The following is a 21,737-nucleotide window of genomic DNA, read 5'->3' on the forward strand; positions in this document are numbered from 1 at the left end:
GGTTGGGGGCGCTTTATTGATTTTTATATCTATTTTTGGAGGAAGATGTTAACTACTATAAAGCATTATTATCGATGGTCAAATATAATGGTAAGCTGAGAAACAGCTTGATGCTTTGTTTGTTTATATTGACAGAAGTATACATTTTAAAAAGTGAAAGATTTTCTAAAGTTCCATTTAGCAATTAAGTCCCGTACATGAATATAAAACCAAATAAATAATTAAAATGTTAAAAGGATAATAAAAGTTAATTGAATCAAATACACAATACAATGATTTATTGTACAAGTCTTAATATATATGTCATCATTTATATGAGGTAGGAAATGTTTTAATCGTAACAAGATATTTCAAATCTTTTGTCCAAAAGTGCAACTCAAATTACCACTGTTAAACGAAAAGGTTATCTTTGTAAACATTGTTTCATTTCACAGGCTATCCATAGTTATGCCATTGTGAAAATGTAACAATTGGTGTCAAGTTTGAGTTGTTTTAATTAATTAATACCATACATTTTACTGATATGAACACAAGGGTTTATGAATAATAATTAATCATGTAATGTTGATATTTATTGAATAAGGTTAGTTTGTCAGATAACAAGTGAATTGTAAAATTAATGATGAAATATTTAAATTATTAACAACAGGTCTCCGACAAATGTTATCTTTATACAGTGGTGCCTCGCATAACGAACGCCTCGCACAGCGAACGCTGCACACAACGAACTTCCTTTTCGTTCATTTCACGATTCATACAACGAACTTCGCTTCACACAACGAACTTCGCTTCACACAACGAAGTCGCCCACTTCACACGATCACTGCCGATTTATTGCATCCTTCTGCGCAGGCAGTCGTTAGTCACTGAGCAGTACGCTTAACTTACGCAAGTGTCGCAGCAATCGTTGAAGAGGATGTAGAGGAGCTTATTGAGGAACACAAAGAAGAGCTGACAACTGAAGAGCTCCAAACACTTCTGGCCCAACAACAGGACAATGCTCAAAGGGAAGCGTCATCTGATAACGAGGAGCAACAATCAAACAATCAACCAATTCCAACTGCTGACATCAAGAACATCCTGGTCAAATGGAAAGCAGTTCAGGAGTTTACCAATGCCCACTATCCGGATTCCGCTAAAGCAAACAGGATCAACGACCTGTACTCCGATACTCTTGTCCGTTATTTCCGGCAGATGTTGAAGAAAAGAGAGAAACAAACGACTTTGGACAGGTTTTTCACTGCACCATCGGCCAAAAAGCGGAAAATGGATGAAGATGTGCAAGATTCGATTATTTCTTAAAATTAAAAAATGTGTGTTTTTTTCATTATGTTTTTAGATGTATCTAAATAAAAATAATAACAAAAAATTTATCTTTTTTTTATGTCATCTTACCATATTTTATGCTACAGAACGAATTTTTTTTTTTAACATGTATTGTTATGGGAAAACGCGTTTCACATAACGAACTTTTCGCATAACGAACTTGCTCCTGGAACGAATTAAGTTCGTTGTGTGAGGCACCACTGTATATGTAAATACTAATATCAGACATGAAGGAATAAAAATTCATAATATATTTTTAAGGAAAGTCATTTTTTCTTTAGGTTTTCGGCAATCCGCTGTACAATATTGGTATTATTTACATCTTTACTGTAGGAATCATAAAGTCTTAATCTTCGAAACTATTTTCTACATTTAAAAATTATGTCATTCAGAACAGTAAATTTTGAAAAATGTTTGAGGTTCATAGTCCACGATCGATTACATACTCACATGCTAAATCATTTCACCCGAAATATAGTGCGACGACTGATGAAGCAAGTCATAATTTTATATAGAATATTTGCACATAATAAAGAGATCAACATTCTACAGTACGTTAACATTGTTCCTACTAGGGAGACACGTAGAATAAAGGAACATGGTCTGTAAAGATACCACAGGGCGTGGAATGTCCAATCAGTCAGTCACTCAGCCCAGCCAGCCCGAAGACTCAGCTCAACGTAGTCACTCAGTTCCAGTATGTAGTCCGAGTGCAGTTACTTCAACACCTCATCGCCGTAACACTCTCGCAACATAATTCAATTCATTATTTATTCAGCAACCTCGTGTCTTCTGTTAATCTCTAACTGGTGTAGGAGTTCCAACCCCCAGCAATCTAATCCTACAATTACTGCATTTTATTGTTGATTTTTAATACTGGTATTTTTCCTCATAATTACCATTTCTTTTCACAGGTCGGTGCATTATGTGACTCCTCTATGGTGCGCGTCTGTTTCTGGCAAATTGGAAGTGATCAGATGTCTCATACGGAATGGAGCTGACATTAATGCTGGTTCTGATAGTGGCTCCACTCCTGTGAGGAGTGCCTGCTTCATGACACACTTGGATATCGGTAGTTTAATTATTTGTTTTATAAAATAGAACCCTAGATGAACTTTTTCCACTTAATGGCTACTCTCGGGTAAAAATCCTGAAAAGGGGAATTGAGTGGAGATAAGGAAGTGCAGTGGTTGGTGTCTCCACCAACCATGCTTGAGGTCCTGGGCTCGATTCCTTGGTGGGTCAGCGTCAAATATTTATCATGAGGAAGTTCGGTGCTATGGGAAATTGGATATAAAAAATTTAAAAATTAAACCATTTAATAATTGAACTGCGAAGTTTCTCAAAAATGTATGAAAAAATTAACCATTATGACACCTCCTTTATCGCACCGAGAGTGTTTAATATTTTGGAAGAGCATATAAAGCTCTCAAGGACAAAATCTATTTTCAAAAAAGAGTTTTACTTCAATTATAAATGTTGATAAATCGAAAGTGATGGTTTTTGAAAGGGATGAAAATATAACTAAATGTGAGGTCAGTTTGAACGGAGATATTCTGAATCAGGTAGAAGAATTTGTGTATCTGGGAAGTATGTTTACTAGGGATGGATAGACTGAGAAAGATATTGAAAGGAGGGTGAGTACCGGGAACAGGGTGAATGGTGCACTGAAATCTACTTTGGCAAACAAATGTTTATCGCAGGAGGCTAAACTAGCAGTTCGCAATGGAGCTCTAGTGCCAACTTTAATATATGGGAGCGAAGTACGGAATAAGAAAAATGATGATGAAAGTAGGTTGAATGCTGTCGAAATGCGATCAGGCGAATGTGTGGTAAAACAATGTATGATAGGTGCACAGATGTCGAGTGTCTTGTGTTTCTGATCCTGTGTAATATTTGTGATAATATACTCGTCCCAACTTAATACAGGACTTTTAGTCCCATAGAGTTGGGACTTGTCTTAAATAATGTGTTATAAACTACCTATGAGTAAATAAATAAATGCGTACCTTTATTGTACTATAATAGTTCGATGAATTGTTTCAGTAAAATTTCTGGTTGAGAGCGGTGCCGATATTCGCAAAGCGAACTACAACGGAGGGACTTGCCTTATCAACTCCGTCCAATCTGCTAAATTGTGCACTCTCTTGCTGGAAAATGGTGCTCAAGTCAATGCTACCGACATGCAGAACAAAACCGCATTGCACTACGCCATTCAAGAACACAGGTAAAGAAAAGATGTTATGTTCTGTTTATATTATTATATTTTATGTTTATATTATATCTTATATATGAGGGCATTGGAAGCAAAGATAGCAAACTCTCGTTTTGGTGTTTTTGCGAAAAATAACAAAAACTGCTACACTAATGCCAAAGAGTCTTCATGTCACTTTAAGATACTAATAAATTAGCTTTAATAGAAACACGAATTCAAAAAACTTTCTTAATATTTGTATGGCACGGCCAATTTGAAAATTTAAATCTCAAGCCTGTCATTGGTCGAATAAGATGGCTGATGGATATTGTTATGTTTGCTTCCAAACACTATTTTCAAACTATCAGAAGTACGATTTTAAACTAAATTTGCAACTCAACTCATGATTTTTATAAAAATAATGTTGATAAACTACGAATGACATCATAACCAAAAAAAAATTTTTTTTGGAGTTTGCTATCTTTGCTTCCAATGCCCTCATAGATCTTCGGGTAATTACTACAACTAGGTATTATAACGGCGTCGTGGTGTTTTGGTCAGCGCGTTTGCCTACTATGCAAGAGGTCTCGTGTTCGATTCCCGATATGGTTGACATGAAATATTTATTTTAAAAGGTGTTTTCACACTAGAATATTTCATAGTCCCTAAGTCCGTAAGTGGAAGACCGATCATCTTACCTTCGTGTAACAAAAATAATCAAAGTACACTGCAACTGGTGTACCAATGCAGTGCCCTATGCACCATTAGGTATGGAAAGGAATGATGATGAGGTATTATAATAAAAAAATCGCCATTTTTTAGTTAACCAATAAAAACGCATTTTTGTATCCTCCATGAATGCTACAAATAGAGAAGTCGTGACAAAAAGACTTGACTTATTAGCTGCATATGTTTCGATGTATATTTATTCAATAATATTTAGTAGTCGCTGTTAAAATACAATAGGATAAGATTCATTAGTAAAGTATACCTCGATAAAGAAGCTTGTGGTAGCTTTGAAACCAGCCGATAGAAAAAATAAATATCGCACACAAACATTATTCTCTACCTTCCATAACTCATTTCACAAATATTAGAGTTATTAGATACTCCACCCTGATGCTGCAAAAACAATAAACAATCAATACAACCTTTGGTCAAAGAGGATTGGCCTACTACTCGGTTAAAGTGTACAATCTACTTCCATTGTCCATAAGGACAATTAGTAAGTACTCACAGTATAAAAGTGCTAATGGATAGTGGAGGTGGGTTGCGCACGGATCGATGAGAGGATTAAGCCAAATAGGTAAAAATTTGTGTCCTGTTTATGAAATTTGGTCTACAGGTCTATATGAATTTGTTATGTTTGTAGGGTCCATAGTCGATGACACACACATGTTAAATTAGTTCACCTGACCAATGACCGACGGTGCAATGTCATCATTTTCAATCGAATCCTATACATTCGTAAAATGCAACTCTGAGTATTTCACATGAAATCGGAGGGCATCGCCCTGCAGTACATTCACATCGTCCCTACCATGAAGAAATGAACTATAAAGGAATATGGTCTATAAAGAGACCACAGGACGCAGCCAGAGTTAGTCAGTCAGTCAGTCAGTCAGTCAGTTCAGTTCACGTCAGACCAGCTCGACGACATCACACAGTTCCAGCATGTAGTTCAAGTGCAGTCTCTTCAACCCATCATCGCCGTTACGCTCGTGCTACACAACCAAGTGCTGTATCTTATTCGCCATGTAATAAATACGCACTAAACAGCAACCTCGTGTCTTCTCTGTCAATCTCTAACTCGGGTAGGAACTCCAACCAAACCCTCAACTACTAAATCCTACATGTTTTTTATGATTATTTTAGTTTAAATTGCTTATTATGTTTAAGATGATAATTAGGTTAATTAGATTAATTACGTTTTTATTTTCATATTATATTAACTACGTTAAATTACTAATTTAAGGCATGTTTCACTTATTGTTTTTTTATTTATTTATTTATTTTTTATTTTATTTTATTTAGGAAACATACAGTACAGTTACAAAGTTTAATATTTTACACAATCAGACTTAATTCTAATGGGCCAGTGAAGTTTCCATATTATAAAGCAATTATATGTAAGGTTAATTATGAAAGTATAAAAAAGAGAAGGAAAAAGAAAAACATAAATGAAAGTTATTTAAAAATTAAAATTTAAGTGAAAAAAAGATATTTTAAACTTAAATTTATTTTAATTTTATTATTTGTAACATGTTTCCCTCGGCACGGGACACCCCAGTGAAGGAACATTATTCTGTATAAAAAAAAATAAAAAAACCAAGTGCGCTTGTCTACCATTTAAGGGGTCTCAGGTTTGATTCTCGGCGTGGTTGACATGAAATATTTATTTAAAAAGGTGTTTTCATGTCCCTGGACTGGTACTTGATATTTATTTTATCACCATAATATTATTTGAATGCATCACGACTCGTCTATCTGTAGCATTCATGGCGGAATATAAAAATATGTGTTTTAGTGGCTAACTCAAAAATACTGACTTAAGTTACCTAGTTGTAGTAATTATTCAACGATATTTATTTAGTTGTATAATATTTACATGTGCCAAAAAAGTTTTCAAACTTAGTGTGTTCTCTGTGTGCAGGCAGATGAAGAATACAGTTCTGTGTGTGAAATAGAGTCAGAATCTTGAAGAAGTATTTTCAATTTGATTTCATGGCTGCTCTCACTTAAAAATCCTGAAAAAAGTAATCGAGTGGAGAAAAGTCCGCCTCATAGTGTAGTGGTTGGCACATTCGCCTACCATGCTTGGGATCCCGGATTCAATTTCTGGGAAAATCGGCATAATTTTAAAAAAATAAATATTTGCGTTCTTATGATCTACCCAAATATTTATTTTTTATGGCCATTTTTTGACGAGTTGTAAATAGCTCACTATTCGAAAATGGATATCAAGTTGGGGTAGAATGGGATTCGAACCACGGACCTTTGATCCGTGAGTCCAAGACCCTAGAGCCACAAGACCACAACCTGATTTTACACTGACATATTTCATTACGTCACCTTCTTTCAGCACAAAGATGCTAAGGCTACCAGATTACGGAGAGCTCCCTCAGACAGCTTTTCTTGTTTGGCAATGAGCAATTTTTTTTTTGTATGTGGGCACCACCAAGGAGGCTTTAGTCCTCAGATGCGGTGTGCGGTATGTGGTGGGTAAGCTGACGTATTTCACTATCTTACTTCTCTTTCTTTAACAGATGATTGAGACACGCCGAATTTTATTCAACAATGCAGTGCCCTATGGACTAGCATGTGGTTTGATGATGATGGAATGATGCAATTGAACAAATTTTTTTGCAGAGTCGAAACCACGAAGCTATTGTTGGAACACGGTGCTGATCCTTTTGCCCTGTCACGGTCAGGAGATGACGCTTTGCAAACGGCCTGCCTCAAGGGAGCTGCACAAATATTCACGCTGCTGTGTCAGAGAATCAGATACAGCGACGAAAGACTGGCAGACGCCCACGAGCTAATCGGTAAATAAAAATGCTTAAAAACATTTTCAATTAATGCTAGTTGGTGGAGAAAGCTAGGTTCTGTATGCAGACAGAGTGGTATGGCGCTATTTCCTCTCTGCCCAACCCTACGGAGAAACGGCGTAATGGTTTGTTTGTTTGTCATACATATACCCCGAATGTTGCATCCAAATAATATACGATCAATGAATTTTGTAATGTTTTTATATGGGAGTTGAATTCACCAACAAGCTACAAAAAGTGGCTTGGTGGGATTTTAGTTTTAGTAAAAATATAACAAGTGAAATTTTTTTAAATTGTAAAAATGTATAATTATGCTATTAAATCAAATAAATAAATAAAAAAATAAAAAAAAATTATTTTTTACATTGCTTATAATTTACTAGGGTTATCCTCTGGCATCCCTGGTCACACATAAGGGAACTTCTGGTTTTTAATTTTTTTAACACTTTAAATTATTTTTCACTCTGGCAATACTTTTGAACAACTCTCTAGTGTATTATTTAACGGCAAAAGTAGCACATAGCATTATTTTGGCCGATTTGAATGGTTATTGTTTCTATCAAAAATCCCCAAGTGTGACTCGAATTGGTCACAACATTTTTCGCGTTTAATAATGAGCATTTAAGTTTGTAAGTGAAAATTCTTGATGGAAGTTCATTGTAATTTATTATATAAATAAAACACGAGTGATACTTTAATCCACAAATTTGGAATATCCAGTGACCGGTTTCATCGCTTTCGCAGCATCTTCGAGACTGGTATCTTTATTAAAAAGTTAAATGTATTTATACAGAACAGAGGTAAGGATACATAATTCAAAGTTATATGTAAGTAAATTAAATAAAGTTATTTTTATCTTAAGGATCATTATCAACAAATTTTCTATGGGTTAATAATGATTTGTTGATAATGATCCTTAAGATAAAAATAACTTTATTTAATTTACTTACATATAACTTTGAATTATGTATCCTTACCTCTGTTCTGTATGAATACATTTAACTTTTTAATAAAGATACCAGTCTCGAAGATGTCGCGAAAGCGATGAAACCGGTCACTGGATATTCCAAATTTGTGGATTAAAGTATCACTCGTGTTTTATTTATATAATAAATTTAATAATGAGGTTTCTTAAAAAGAATTACATTGTTAGAATGTATTTAAGTAGATAAACTTACGAAAGATAAATCATTATTAAATTGGTATACACACCATATCATATATTACAATTAGTAAGTAATAATGACTTATTTATTTTGTGAAAACAAAATGTTTTTTTTAATGATTTTTTATTATTTTTTACCACCCTTATCTTCTATCTGTCCCAAGAGGTTATGACACATAAAAAAAGAAACGGAAATAGTAATTTCTCTAGCCTGGGTGCTCTGTGCTGTAATTCACCACTGTAATTGGGCCTCCTGACCTGTTGTGGTGCCAAAAATATACAGTTAAGAAAAGAAAGCTAGAACTTTAGACACTTTTTCGGAGAGAGAAGTACAAAATAATCCGTATCATATTACAAGGAAAACGACCTCTGGCTTAAAAAGTAGGGAGATTTTGTTCTGCTATAGCTCCACATCCTGATTCGGAGCGGCTACAGACAAAAAAAATCATAGCCACGCCTACGCCGTGGAGTGGCACCATACGAATAATATTACCACGCACGGACTTTTGAATGCCTACCGGTTTCGTGACGTACTCATCTCTTCTGTACCTGTAGACATTCAAAAGCGTATAGTGTATTATATGTGCTAGATTCTTTCCGATGAAGAATGGGCTACGTAGGCAATTGTTTAAGATTTTTTTATTTTTAACAGGTTCTACTTTACTGGATGATTTTAACGACATAATGTTTGCTATATCCCACTGGAGAATAGCCAACAGAATTAGGCACAATGGAGAGCGCTATATCGGTAAGAATTGTTCAGAATCAAATCAAAACACTGAAAAATATAAATGTTTTACATGTTATTAAAATAACGACGGAGAGTGGGACGCGATAGAGACTTATAAGATACAAAATTATTCATGTGACTGGCCCTCGCATGATTGCCTTTCAAAATTTACTAGGTTTGTGTTAAAGACATCGATGTCATGAGCATATTGGCTGGTTTAGTACGTGCATGAGCATATTGGCTGGTTTAGTACGTGCATCCGTAGTACTGGTGAATTGGCGCTGTAATTAGTTGATTATTGACCGCAGTAGAGTAGTGTATTACTCCGGTTGACTACCAGGCACTCACATACATCAGATGAAAGAATTGAAGGAATATAGATGTTCAAATATGGGCAGAATGGTGAATGTTTTACAGTGTGTAAAGTGGCCACTTAAACCAGCCATTGACAGGTCATAAGCCCTGTAGATGCCTAGACTTCTATATTACCTTATCTTAAATGTTCTTCATCTCTGTTGTAATATGTTAATATAAACAGCTCCCCAGGGAGTTGAATCCAGTCCTTGTCTACGAAAATTTGGACAAACTCAAAATATTGTTGATTATATTAGTTTGTAGGAATGTCAAATAGTTTATTTTTGTTTCTGATACTTAAAAGTCGAACCTTGTACAACCATCATTTGTACCCGTTAAGCGTCAAAAACATGGCTACCCCGGAAATCTCTTGCCGGTTGCCACCAAAACATAACTACGCGATAATTGATTGGTTATTGAAAACATGTGGTCACATGAACCATAATAATACAAGAAAGCATTTTTATATCCATTTTACCGTAGCACTGAAATTGAACATTGATGTTGATATTTAAAAAATCAAATCATTTAATTTTTGCCTATTTTCTGATGGATAGTTTTTTTAAGTAAATGTCATTTGATTGATTAAATTATGTTTTTACAAGATGACAATGTTATTTCTGTTTCAGAAAAACGCCCGAGAATGTTCCCAAGAGCGGCGTACCGCCACGCCGTAGAATTCACAACCGAAAGTGAGTTGGACGCAATATCCACAGATATCGATGCGATGCGAATACAGTCCCTTCTCATATGCGAGAGAGTTCTGGGTATTGCACACAAAGATACAGTATTCAGATTGATGTATAGGTAAGTTGAACTGAATGCTTGCTTTATTTAAATAATCTGATAACAAGGGATGAGCCGCAAAAAATAATGCTTGATTATAAAATAAAATTTCATTTACATTTTTTGTTTTCTCAAGTTTTACCTCGTTTTACACTTTTGTTGCTCCTTTAAACGCAATAAGGGGTTTTACTGTATATAGAATCACTGTACAGTACAGCTATCATGGTAAAGAAATTGATTTAAGACTTTCTCGTTTTCCTTATTGTGGATTTAAATATATATATATATTTTGTCTACAAACATTTGGACAAACTCAAATTTTGTAATTTATCATATGCTGTATGAAACAGTACTTATGATTTTCTTGGTGTATTTCTGTAGAATGTTTTATTATTTAATTTTGTTTTTTACATTTATTCTTGAATTATTTAAACCTTCTACTGAACATGCTGTATAATTTTAAGGTTAATTTTAAAATATAAATTTTGTTTAATTTTTAGGTTTAATTTTTTTTACATAATTCTTGGGTGTAAGGAAATTTATGTTTAAAAAAAAAAAAAAGTTAAATGTTGGTATTATAAATTTTTGTAAAAGGCAGATTTGCCGTTTATGTAAATAAAATAAATAAATAAATATCGTCACTTAAGCGGCAACATGACCTATCTCATTTTTTGCACTTTACAGGAAAGACAAAAAACTGAATAAGATATACGTCATGTTGTCTAGAAAATTTTGATATGTCATGTTAATATGAGTCGATTTGTGGCGCCTCTAGTGGGAGTTTGACAAAACTGAGTATGCAGGTCGATTCAGAAGACTACAAAGCTTTTTACATACTTATCTCAATCTGGCAAAAACATGAGATTGGTCATGTTGCCGCTTATATATATGTTTATTCATGTTTATTCATATATATATATGTTTATTCATTTAACTTTTTGCACATAATGGTAATTGTACATTGGCGGGCTTATTGCTAAATGTCAATTTCTTCCAACCAACCAGTAAATTAAAAGTTTCGTTTTTTGTAATTCAACTAAGATAGAGATATTAAGGAAGAGAAAGGAGATGTTTCCTCAGACGTGATTTCAACAGAGATACTGTAGTGACATCTCTGATAGTGGATGGGAGATGATTCCACAGTCGAGCCGCTTGGACACTATGAGTTAGAGAAGAAAGAGGAGTTGTGGATGGGTATTAAGAGGGTGTTTTGAGAATTAGAACAAAAAGGTAAACCTGATGAACTGATGATCGTTGAAATTTTTCACAGAGGTATATAGGAGCGTTAGGACTGTGAAGTATAGTAAACAGAAAGGGAGTAATGGTCTCTCCGCTGTCTAATTTTGAGCCATTTCAGTTGCCTACAATAATCAGAAATTTTTTCCATGTGATTTTAGAGGAGCATCATACGCTGATGCACTACGCTACCAAAGATGTATTGATCTGTGGATGTGGGCGCTACAAATTAGAATAGAGAGAGATTCAATTCTCTACACTGGTAAGTTTTTTTTTGTTATTTGAATGACCTACAGCTCTTAACACACTCATTATTTATCTCATTATACATACTGTAATTTTATCAGAATCACTGGGAAAATTTTTGAAGCAATGCAACTCCATTTTGGCTAAAGTTTATGACTTTATTTATGTTTTGTTTTAAAAATACAATATATTTTCTGTTTGCTACCGAACAAAATTCATAGATTTTTGAGGTCGAAGTTATTGCAATTAACGGGTAGAATTTAACACCACATACCGGTTGTAAATCTATTAAATTTCTTAAGATTTTAAATAATTCTACCTTATACTAAATCATCATTTTATGAAGAGGGCTCATGTTTTGTTTGTAAGCGATCAAATTCCAGCTTTCCAAAGCTTTCCACAAAGTTGCACACTCGGGCAGAGCCTGGGGGTTGTCTTTTGAAACTTCAACGGTCTATTGTAAAACCATTTACTTAGGCATCGTGCGCTTTGCAGCTGACTGTTGGGCACATCAATGTGAATTGCAACATTTTAGGCGAATTGTTTTTAGTGGATAGAGGCAGCCTCTCTCTGCTCTTGCAAGGCGCCGCGTATCACGCTCGCGCTGCGCCGCACGTTCGCTGCTATGGCCACGCTCTTACAAAGGACGGAAATCCATCAATCTATGATTATTTGTGTGTACACACAATGTGCATAAATTTACATTAGTTTTATGTGCATTTTTTTAGATACCTGCTACTCTGCCCAAGCCATTGTGAAAATAATGATAGATTTAAAAGTCGGCCGATTAGACGTATCTGCCGATGACTTCCCCGATACAAGAAACCTTCCCAGATTCTTCGATGTTGTCTACACATTCGGTATGCTGACTGACAACATAAGAGGTGAGATTTCTCCCGAGCAATCATATAAAGTTATGAAAACTTATGTACCTGTCGTCATATTGGTGTGGAAAGGAAATAAGCCACAATATTAATGTTTTTAGAAAGATTAGTTTTAAGTTGACTTGTTAACAAAAAATACATCTTTCTGCACTGAAATTAAATGTCCAAACTAATTTTGTTCAGCAATGTTAATGAAACCTTAGGGAAATTTTGATTACTGGAAATACAGTGGAATCTGAATATCAGAAAAGCGGATAATGTTATCAATTGGTTATTGTTATCATAATCAGTCAGTCCCGAAACCATCTTCAGTAAAACCCCATTTTTATGTTTTTCAAGGGAGCAAGAAAAAATGGTGTAAAACTGAGGAAATGAAAAATGTATGGAAAAAATAGAAATTACATAAAAATAAAATTAATTTGCTACACTATAGTACCATACATATACTTCCAGAAAAATGGTAAAAACAGTGATAATTGGGGATTGTTAATATGTTTTTTGACTATTTTCAATGATTTCACTAAAAATGTTTTTATATTTTGTATTTTTCAAACAATAGTATGTAATTTTTTTTTATTAGATTTCAAACAGCATGTTAATATTATTTTATGTGTAAATAAAAAAATAAAATTTTGAATTTGCTTAAAGTAACGTAATAATGTATAATTTCATTTATACATCATTACTTTTTTTTTCTATGGCATCACTAAAAACAACTGTCATATAGATCACTGCAAAACTGTTTTACACTTTTGTGTCAACTTTTTAAACCATAATTTTAAATATTTCTATTCTTACATTTTAAACATCTCAATTTATTGATATTAAAACTTTATTTTTCCTAAACGTTTGTCAACTGCGTATCATGATTTGTACAAGTCAATACGACGTTTTTGTTCAAATAAAAAACTAAAACTTACCCTAAAGGAAAACACAAAAAAACACAACAAAAAGGTCAATTACACTGCACCTGCTTTGAATTTAGGTTAAGACAATAATTTATTCTTTATTAGTTGTTTACCTGTTTTTATGCTTCATTCGCGTGGCACACGCGGTGGAGCGTGGACCGCGGCACCATTATTACGATGTAATTTTGGCTTTTTAGACACATCAAATGAATTCCGAAAATTTTTGAACGTAAAACCGGGCTGATGAAATATGTAAAAAAACATTATTTGGGGGAATATTTGTGTGAGAATGTATGAAGAAAAATGGGTCCTGAACATTTCGGTGTAAAAAACGGAAAAACGTAAAAACAAGGTTTTACTGTACATAACTTTTAATATATATGTACATAAAAATAAAAATAAAAAATTATACAAAATGAAGAAAAGAATACAAATAATAAAACAGTAAATTTAATTAAAAATAGGAATGCTGTTTTTACTCGGGTTCAAAAAATTTCTTTAAATTTACTTTGAATTTATTTAGTCATATTATAGTTCATTGGGGAGATTATTATATTTTTTTATTCATTTGAGAACAAAATTTAGGAATGTGGAATTTAGGAATATTGATATTATTTTGGTATCTGATTGACTTATTCATCTCAAATTCGTTTATTTTTTCTTCGCATAAACAATGATTTACTTGATGTTTTGTGTTGATATTTCTTGATAAAACTCCATAGTTAATGATTATGATAAAATTATAAATTATATTTTGAGTCTTGAAGATGCCTACTCAGGCGAAAGCGCTCGTTGGTCAAAATAATAAAAAGTAAAACTAAACCAAGAAGTTTCATTGATGAGTTTATTTATAATTTTAAACAAACAAAACAAACCATCACGCCATTTCCCCGTAAGGGTAGGCAGAGAGGATAGAACGCCACAACACTCTATCTTTGCATACAGATCTTGCTTCCTCTACATTCATACATCTTCTCATGCACGCGCGCCGATTATTCCGACTTTTGACATGTCCATCTTTAAGTATTTGTTGGATTTGGTCATGCCATGTCTTTCTCGGTCTTCCTCTATTTCTGCATCCATCAACATTCGCATTGTAAATATTCTTAGCCGTTCTTTCGCTGTCCATTCGTTCTACATGTCCAAACCAGCGCAGAGCTCCTTTCTTGATTTTGTCGATAATGCTTGTCTCAGCCTTACATAATGTACGGATCTCAACATTTGTGATCTATCGTACATAGTTTTACCACACATTCGCCTGAGAGATCGCATTTCGACAGCATTCAGCCTACTTTCATCCCCGTTTTTCCAAGTCCATACTTCGCTCCCATACATCAGGGACGGGACCAGGACTCCACTGTGAACTGCCAATTATTAATGATTTATTTAATTTATTTTGTGGTCTGTCGAGTTATATGACTCTGCATATTAGTAAAAATAATTACAATTGTATATTTTTATTTGCAGAAACTCGAGCCATTCTGGATGTGCGACCTTTTTATAAGAAGCAATCGGAGATGTTTGATAGAACCCTCAAATGCATAACTCACCTTATATATTTATTGATAGCGACTGCCGAGACTCCGGAACAAAAGGAAAAGGTAACTCTTTGAAACTGTTAATGCCACATACATGATTTACCACGAAATGTGAGATGGCACTACCTCTTCTTAGACCGTTAATTTTTCAGTCATCTCTACCATTTTTGTCTATTTCCAGGGTCGTGATTTGGTCACAAATTTAGTAAAAATGAATATTAGAAGTGCATACACCGGGGACACGTTACTGCACCTTTCTGTGTCCAGATTAAACGTCATAAAGAGCACATACTTTGCCGAGGATATGGATGTACGGGTAAGATATATTTAATAATCGTCAAACTTTATTCATTTTGGGAATCAATGGAATATATTATAAATTTATGTATGACATTATTTGTAACAATATCATACCTACCATTGTCTGCCTGTCCGCATTATTTAGCAAGGCTCATTCTAGAATAGTTTTTCCTGTAGATAATAAACTCAGCTGTCAGTACTCTGAAGCTGTCAGTATCTCAATGTACTTGACCTTTTTAAAGATCAAATTAATAATAATTAACTATTGTTTTTTTTTTGTTTCAATAAATATAGTGATATTGATATGAAAATATACTAAAATTTTAACAAAAAATTGTAAATAAATTAATAATTATTTTTTATGTAATTTTAAACAAGTAGCCTAAAACTGATATGCTTTAAACTATTTAAATGAAAGTTATTTTAACTTTTCTCCATTAAGTCACCTCTATTTCGCCATTCCTGCAGCATTGTGAGACCGATAGTTTCCAGACTCTGCACTACGGAAGCCGTTTTAGGCTTGGCGACAGCTTTGTGGCTCGTCTTTGGGCTCTTTCCCACAAGTTGATATCCTTAACACAATAGGGATGCCATGTGTGAAATCCTGTACGAGAGTTGATCTGATATTATAGGGTTTTCATATTTGGTGTTACATCGCGAATGAAAGCAAGGAGAGGATCCACGAATCAAAATTCCATTGACTTTGCACTTGTAACAAATCTATTTAATTATACATCATTGCCAATATCTCTTTGTCAATTGAATGTTTGCATGTGAGAGAAAACAGTGCCTATTCCTTCTAGAAGCATCCATCTTATATATAAAACCTCGTTTTACGTTCCTCGTTTTTACGTTTTCCCACTTTTTACACCGAAATATTTAGGTTTCTATTTTTTTCCATACATTCTTATTCAATTTTCCCCCCAATCAAGGTTTTTTACGTTTTTCATAACCCCGGTTTTACGTCGAATTTTTTTCATAACTTATTCCATCTGTCAAAAGACGAGCCGCACGCCGCCGCGTGAATGGAGGATAAAATCGAGGTAAAAAAATGTGAAAATGATTGTCTCAAACTAAATTCAAAGTAGGTGCAATGTAATTGACTATTTTGTTTAAGTGTCTAATTTTGACATTTTACTAAATAGTGACATGTAGTTGACACATGTTTAGGAAGAAAAAAGTCTACATCAATAAATTACGATGCAGAATGTTTTTAAAAAATGGCAATATAAATATTATTTGATGTTATACACACAGAATGTGAAAAGGAGATAGTTTAAACAGTTATCATAAATGTGTGAAACAGTCCGCGATGTTAATGACAGTTAAATTTTGTGGTGCCATACTAAAAAAAGTGATACCACCTAAATTAAATTTCCTAATAATTAGGGAAAAAATCGTTATATGCATTTCATGCAAATTTTTATTTTCGTCTTTTTAAGGTTAAGTACCTAGATAAAATTATTTATACATGTATTATTTTTAATTCAATAAAAAGTAACACATAGCAGTTTTATTTGAAAAAATACATAATATTTTTAATTATATCATTGATAAATATGAATAATCCCCAATCATGACAGTTCTTACAATTTTTTTTCAGTAAATTTAGTATAGTCTTGTACAATAATTATATTTTAATGAAATTTAATTTTTTCCATACATTTTTCATTGCCTCACTTGAAAGTTTTCCTCAGTTTTACACTTTTTTTGTTGCTCCCTTGAAAAACGTAAAACAGGGGTTTTACTGTGATTGATTTTTTAGCCTATTTTCCCGGATTACGAAGTAGTGAAGCTTCTACTGGATTGTGGGTCCAATGTAAATGCCAAAAATGAAGCTAAATCTACTCCTCTACATGTTGCTGCTACGCCATATAATTTCTCCATTAAGGTATAATATATATTTTTAATGTTTTTTATTGCCTTTAGAGTAGAATGCTTTTCGGAAGAATCACAGCAGTATTTTTTGAGAAATAAAATCCTGAGAGTTGATGTTTGCTCTTTTTGATTAAGACCCATCCTCTTGTTTGTCTCCTGGTATAGTGGGAGTGTTTCTTTTGGAATTTAGTAGAATTATTATAATTCTTTAAATATAAATCAAATAACTCGACTCTGGGGTACCTGAAGGGCTTTTTAAAAATTATTTTAATGATCAATTATTTATTAAATGTATTTAAAAAAAAAAAAAAATATATGTTTCCGATTCTATATTTGTGGTGATATACTCATGTGTCTGTGTCAACTAATTGCTAGTCCCCTCTCAACACAGGACTTTAAGTCACATGGAGTTGGGACTTATGTCTCAAATTTCAATAAATAAAAAAATTGAGCAGACTTGAGGTTTCAGTATTGATCTCTTAGTGCCTCTCCCCTCCTATTACGCTATAAGTTATAATTGTATTATACAACACATAATATAATTGTTTGAGTTGAATTTAAATAAATTTATTGTAGCTTATTTATTTATTTATTTACATACATAAGTTTATTATACATTATTTGAGACATAAGTCCCAACTCCATGGGACTAAAAGTCCTGTGTTTGTATCTTTGTCATATTATCTGTTCTTTTATTATTATTTTTTTAAGTTTTCAATTTTATTTCTTGAACTGTTATTTTTAATTTGCTATAGTATAAAATGTTTTTATTTAATTCTAATTTACTGTTTATTCTATGTTTATTATAGCTTAACACGGGCACAGCCCAAAAAACCATAAGTTAATGAATATATGTAAAATGTAACTTAATTTGAAATGAATAAAATTATGAATAAGATCTTATGTCTAGTCCCGTATTTTTAAAGAGAATCAATTGAGGATTTAATCAATAATTTAATATTTTTTATGACAAGTCTGCGTACATTTAATTTTATAAACGAGTTCAAAATGGTTTACAACATTTTTGATTTCAGCTAATTCACCTTTTGCTGGAGTACGGAGCTCATGTTGACCAACCTAACAAGTTTGGCGACTCACCCGCGTACCTCATATCCACCAACCCGCTAAACGACGTTCACCTGCTGAAGCACGTCTCGCTCAAGTGCCTGGCCGCCAACGTCATAGTCGCCAATAACATCCCATACGACGATGGACAAATACCCAGGACTTTAGTAGGATACATCAAGTTCCACGAGCCCTGATTGATTCCATCGCAATAACATATCAATTTAATAGATTAATATCTCCACAGACCTAAAAGATTATTTTTCAAAAAGAAATTAGCAGTTTTTGTTTTTTTTTTAGTTCACTTTTTTTTTTTTTACTAAAAAGAAATATTTGCATTCTTGTTGAAGAACTCGTTGGAGTTGCAAATAACTCAGTATTAGAATATGGAAATCAAGTTGGTGGTAGAGTGGGGTTCTAACTTCGGACCTCTGATCCGTGAGTCAGTAACACTATCCACTGGACCACAACCCGACTTTAGCGCCACATAGCTTTCGTGCCCTTTCATAATATGCGAAATAAGATTTTTCCACATTATTGCCGCGTAACCAGAAAGTGGTGCTGATCCACAAAACTGAAATATCTCAGTGAAAGAACAGTTTACAACCATTTCAGCATTTTAAAAATGAAATATGCTAATTTAAAATTATAAAATAATCTTTTATTTTCTCCCGCAAAATTCAGTTCATAGCGTATCAGTCCGTCTATGTTTGCACATTGTAATCTCTTTATATGGTGGACACATACAAAAAAAATAGCAATGCTGAATACTTTTACTAACATGTATAAAAATTTATTCCGTATTTCAAAGGAATGAAATTGTTAACTATTGTATATCAATTTTTCTTAAATACAACATGACATCAAAATATTAAAAATCGTAACAATGTTATTAACTATTATCATATATCAGTGGAAAGATGGTTAAGTATGATAATGTTTATAAATTGTAAACGGGAGCGATTTGCAAGTTTTATGGGCTGAGCCGCTAGTTTTGAATAATTGATATTTTTTCTCTAAATAATCATTTTTCTGTTACACTTGCGGTTTATTAACAGAACGCTCTTTAGGCTCCCTTGTCAAATAAGTCAATTCAAGTCAAGTTACACGGTCTTGCATCACCGATGATATTCTATCCAAAGTAATGTCTCGAGGTTGATGGTAATATAATAGTGCTGTTGAATTTACTGAATATTATCTATATATATATATATGCATATGAGTCTATTAGTTATAATTCTGCCTTTTGTACAACTATATTTTTATCAATCTTAAGGTATTCGATAATTAATTTAACTGAAATAAACGAAATGATTTTCTTTTTACAGAATTTGTCATACAATTTTCAGTATTGTATGGTCACTGTCATTGTAAAGCCCACTTGGTCTCCTCTAACATTCGTCACTCTCTCCCTCTATTCCGACATGTATTCCTCCAGTCCCCGATGCCGATAGCATTCATGTCCCGTTGAACTCCATTAAGCCATCGGAGATTGGGTACGCCCGATGTTACTTCTACCTTGGGGCTTTGTGTGAAGTATCTTGTTAGGCACTCTCTCTTCACTCATTATTTCTACGTGCCCTGCCCACCGCAGCCTCTCTATTTTAAAAAATTGCACTATGTTGGGATCATTGTAGACTTTAGATGTTTCATATTTTTTACTCAATGCCTGGCATTCAGAGTCATACGTGAGTACAGGGCATACTAGTATTTTGTAGATTGTGACTAGATTTTCTGACTACACTCAAGATGCGAGATGTCTTCTCAAACCAAAGAAACATCTATTTGCAACGAATACTCGGCGTTTGATCTCGATGAATGTCCTGTTTCTATTTGTCACTATTGATCCTAGGTAGGGTGAAGTTGTTTACACATGATCCGAGGATGACATGAGGGGCACCAAACGGCCCCAATGCCTGCTTGTATATATTGTCAAGAGAGTAAAAAAGGATGTGTTTATGATCATACAATAGTTTATCTATCGCCTACAGATTTTTTTACTCATTTGTGTATTTTATTCATTTTTATTAGCTCGCCGAATGCGTGAAATCGACCGTTGTAAAATAATCCAGGGCTGGTATTCTGGTATAAAGTTGAGAATGCTTTGCTTGCACGTAATTTACATACTCATTACGCGCTAACTAAGCATTCTCTACACCTGCGAAAGCAGTCAGAATCGCACCCCAGATACTCTGTAATTGGAGTGCAAATAGGGAAATTTTGATAATCAAATAGGTAGATTTATATTTTTGCTATTGGCCAAAAAAATTGAGCGTAAAAATGCTTAAAATTAATTAATTATTGCATTCTTGTCAAAATAAATAAAATAAGTTGCATTAAAAATGTCAGACCAGCAGTTTTGACCATTTTGACAAAAATGCAGCAAGCAGTTTTTTAACTTTTCACTTTTTTCAAAGGCAGCAAATTTTTAATGAGTATCTCTACCCTTTCTTAGTGATGGCCTTTAGCCTTGCGATGTTGTACAGCCTTTTATCTGACCTGATGTATTATACGTCAAGTAAAAGAGCGATATATTACTGAACGCATTATCAAATTAAATTTCAAAAAGCTATTTATTACGTTTTTAGACCGTGTAATTTCAAAACCATGTAAAACGAGGTTCTAGTGTATTAGTAAATCTCTAATGTTCCCACTGTCATGTGGGGCTAAATTTGATATCAATGAATTCCCTGTAATTTTAGTATTAAATCTGTATTTACCCAAAGATAATCAACTATTATATACTGTAATATAAGCCGTTATAAATAATCAAAAATAAATTGTTATCAATAATTTTGATGAACTCTGTTTATATTGTGCTTGTATGCAATGTGATATATTAAAAATGAACAAAAATTCTTCATTTAATAAATAAATTTTATGTTACAATGAATTTTATTCCTGTTCTATTGTATGGATGTGTGTGTGTGTAAATTGATTTGAAGCTAAATGAGAAAGATGGATTACAATTGAAATTAGTATTTATTGAGTATCTACTCATATCTACACACGAGTTACATCCTTACATTTTTGTACAGAAGGAATTTACAATAGCAAACACCGGAAAGAGAGCTGTGGTGCGTGGCACGAAATGTCAAGACGAAATGTACTACGTTCTTCCGGTACACGACGTTCAATATCTTGTCCAATCCGATGTTGCAGTGGATTACACGTTGCGGATTAAAGCGAGGTTCGGCTCTGCCAAACACACGTCTTTTGGTGTTAAAAAAATCTCTTATCAAGACAATGCGCCTGCTTATTCATTATTTTAAAATTGTACCAAATCGAGTCTGAACAGGTTCCTCGGCCACCATATTCGCCAGATCTGGCCCTTAGCGACTTCTACTTGTTTCCAAACCTGAAGACATGGCTGACCGGTAAGCGATTTAACTCAAACGAGGGATTCATAGCTGAAACTGAGGCCTATTTTGGAGAGCTTCTGTGAAGGACTGCTTTTTGGACGAGATAAAAATGTTAGAAAATCATTGGACTCGCTGTATCGACTTAAAAGGAATATATGTTTACAAATAAAACCGAATTTGGGCAAGAATATATTTTCTTGTTTTAATCATTCCAGTC

At 33.5% G+C, this 21,737-nt stretch overlaps 1 protein-coding gene across 1 annotated transcript in view; it reads left to right on the top strand.

Annotated features, from left to right (window-relative positions):
- The window catches only part of m-cup (ankyrin repeat protein mann-cup), a 30,891-nt gene extending 11,406 nt beyond the window's left edge, over positions 1 to 19,485 (top strand). Inside the window, exons 3-13 of the mRNA XM_088237567.1 lie at positions 2,241 to 2,398; positions 3,373 to 3,553; positions 6,890 to 7,065; positions 8,886 to 8,981; positions 9,947 to 10,124; positions 11,501 to 11,601; positions 12,314 to 12,469; positions 14,845 to 14,978; positions 15,097 to 15,231; positions 16,981 to 17,106; positions 18,128 to 19,485. Of these exons, the coding sequence (XP_088093693.1) occupies positions 2,241 to 2,398; positions 3,373 to 3,553; positions 6,890 to 7,065; positions 8,886 to 8,981; positions 9,947 to 10,124; positions 11,501 to 11,601; positions 12,314 to 12,469; positions 14,845 to 14,978; positions 15,097 to 15,231; positions 16,981 to 17,106; positions 18,128 to 18,355 (1,669 nt within the window). The 3' untranslated portion in view covers positions 18,356 to 19,485. The remainder of the gene's footprint in view (positions 1 to 2,240; positions 2,399 to 3,372; positions 3,554 to 6,889; positions 7,066 to 8,885; positions 8,982 to 9,946; positions 10,125 to 11,500; positions 11,602 to 12,313; positions 12,470 to 14,844; positions 14,979 to 15,096; positions 15,232 to 16,980; positions 17,107 to 18,127) is intronic.
- Positions 19,486 to 21,737: the final 2,252 nt, after the last annotated feature.

This window comes from Micrasema longulum, unplaced genomic scaffold, assembly GCF_059751315.1.
Source record: "Micrasema longulum isolate JH-2025_06_02 unplaced genomic scaffold, ASM5975131v1 h1tg001739l, whole genome shotgun sequence".
In the NCBI taxonomy this organism is placed as follows: domain Eukaryota; kingdom Metazoa; phylum Arthropoda; class Insecta; order Trichoptera; family Brachycentridae; genus Micrasema; species Micrasema longulum.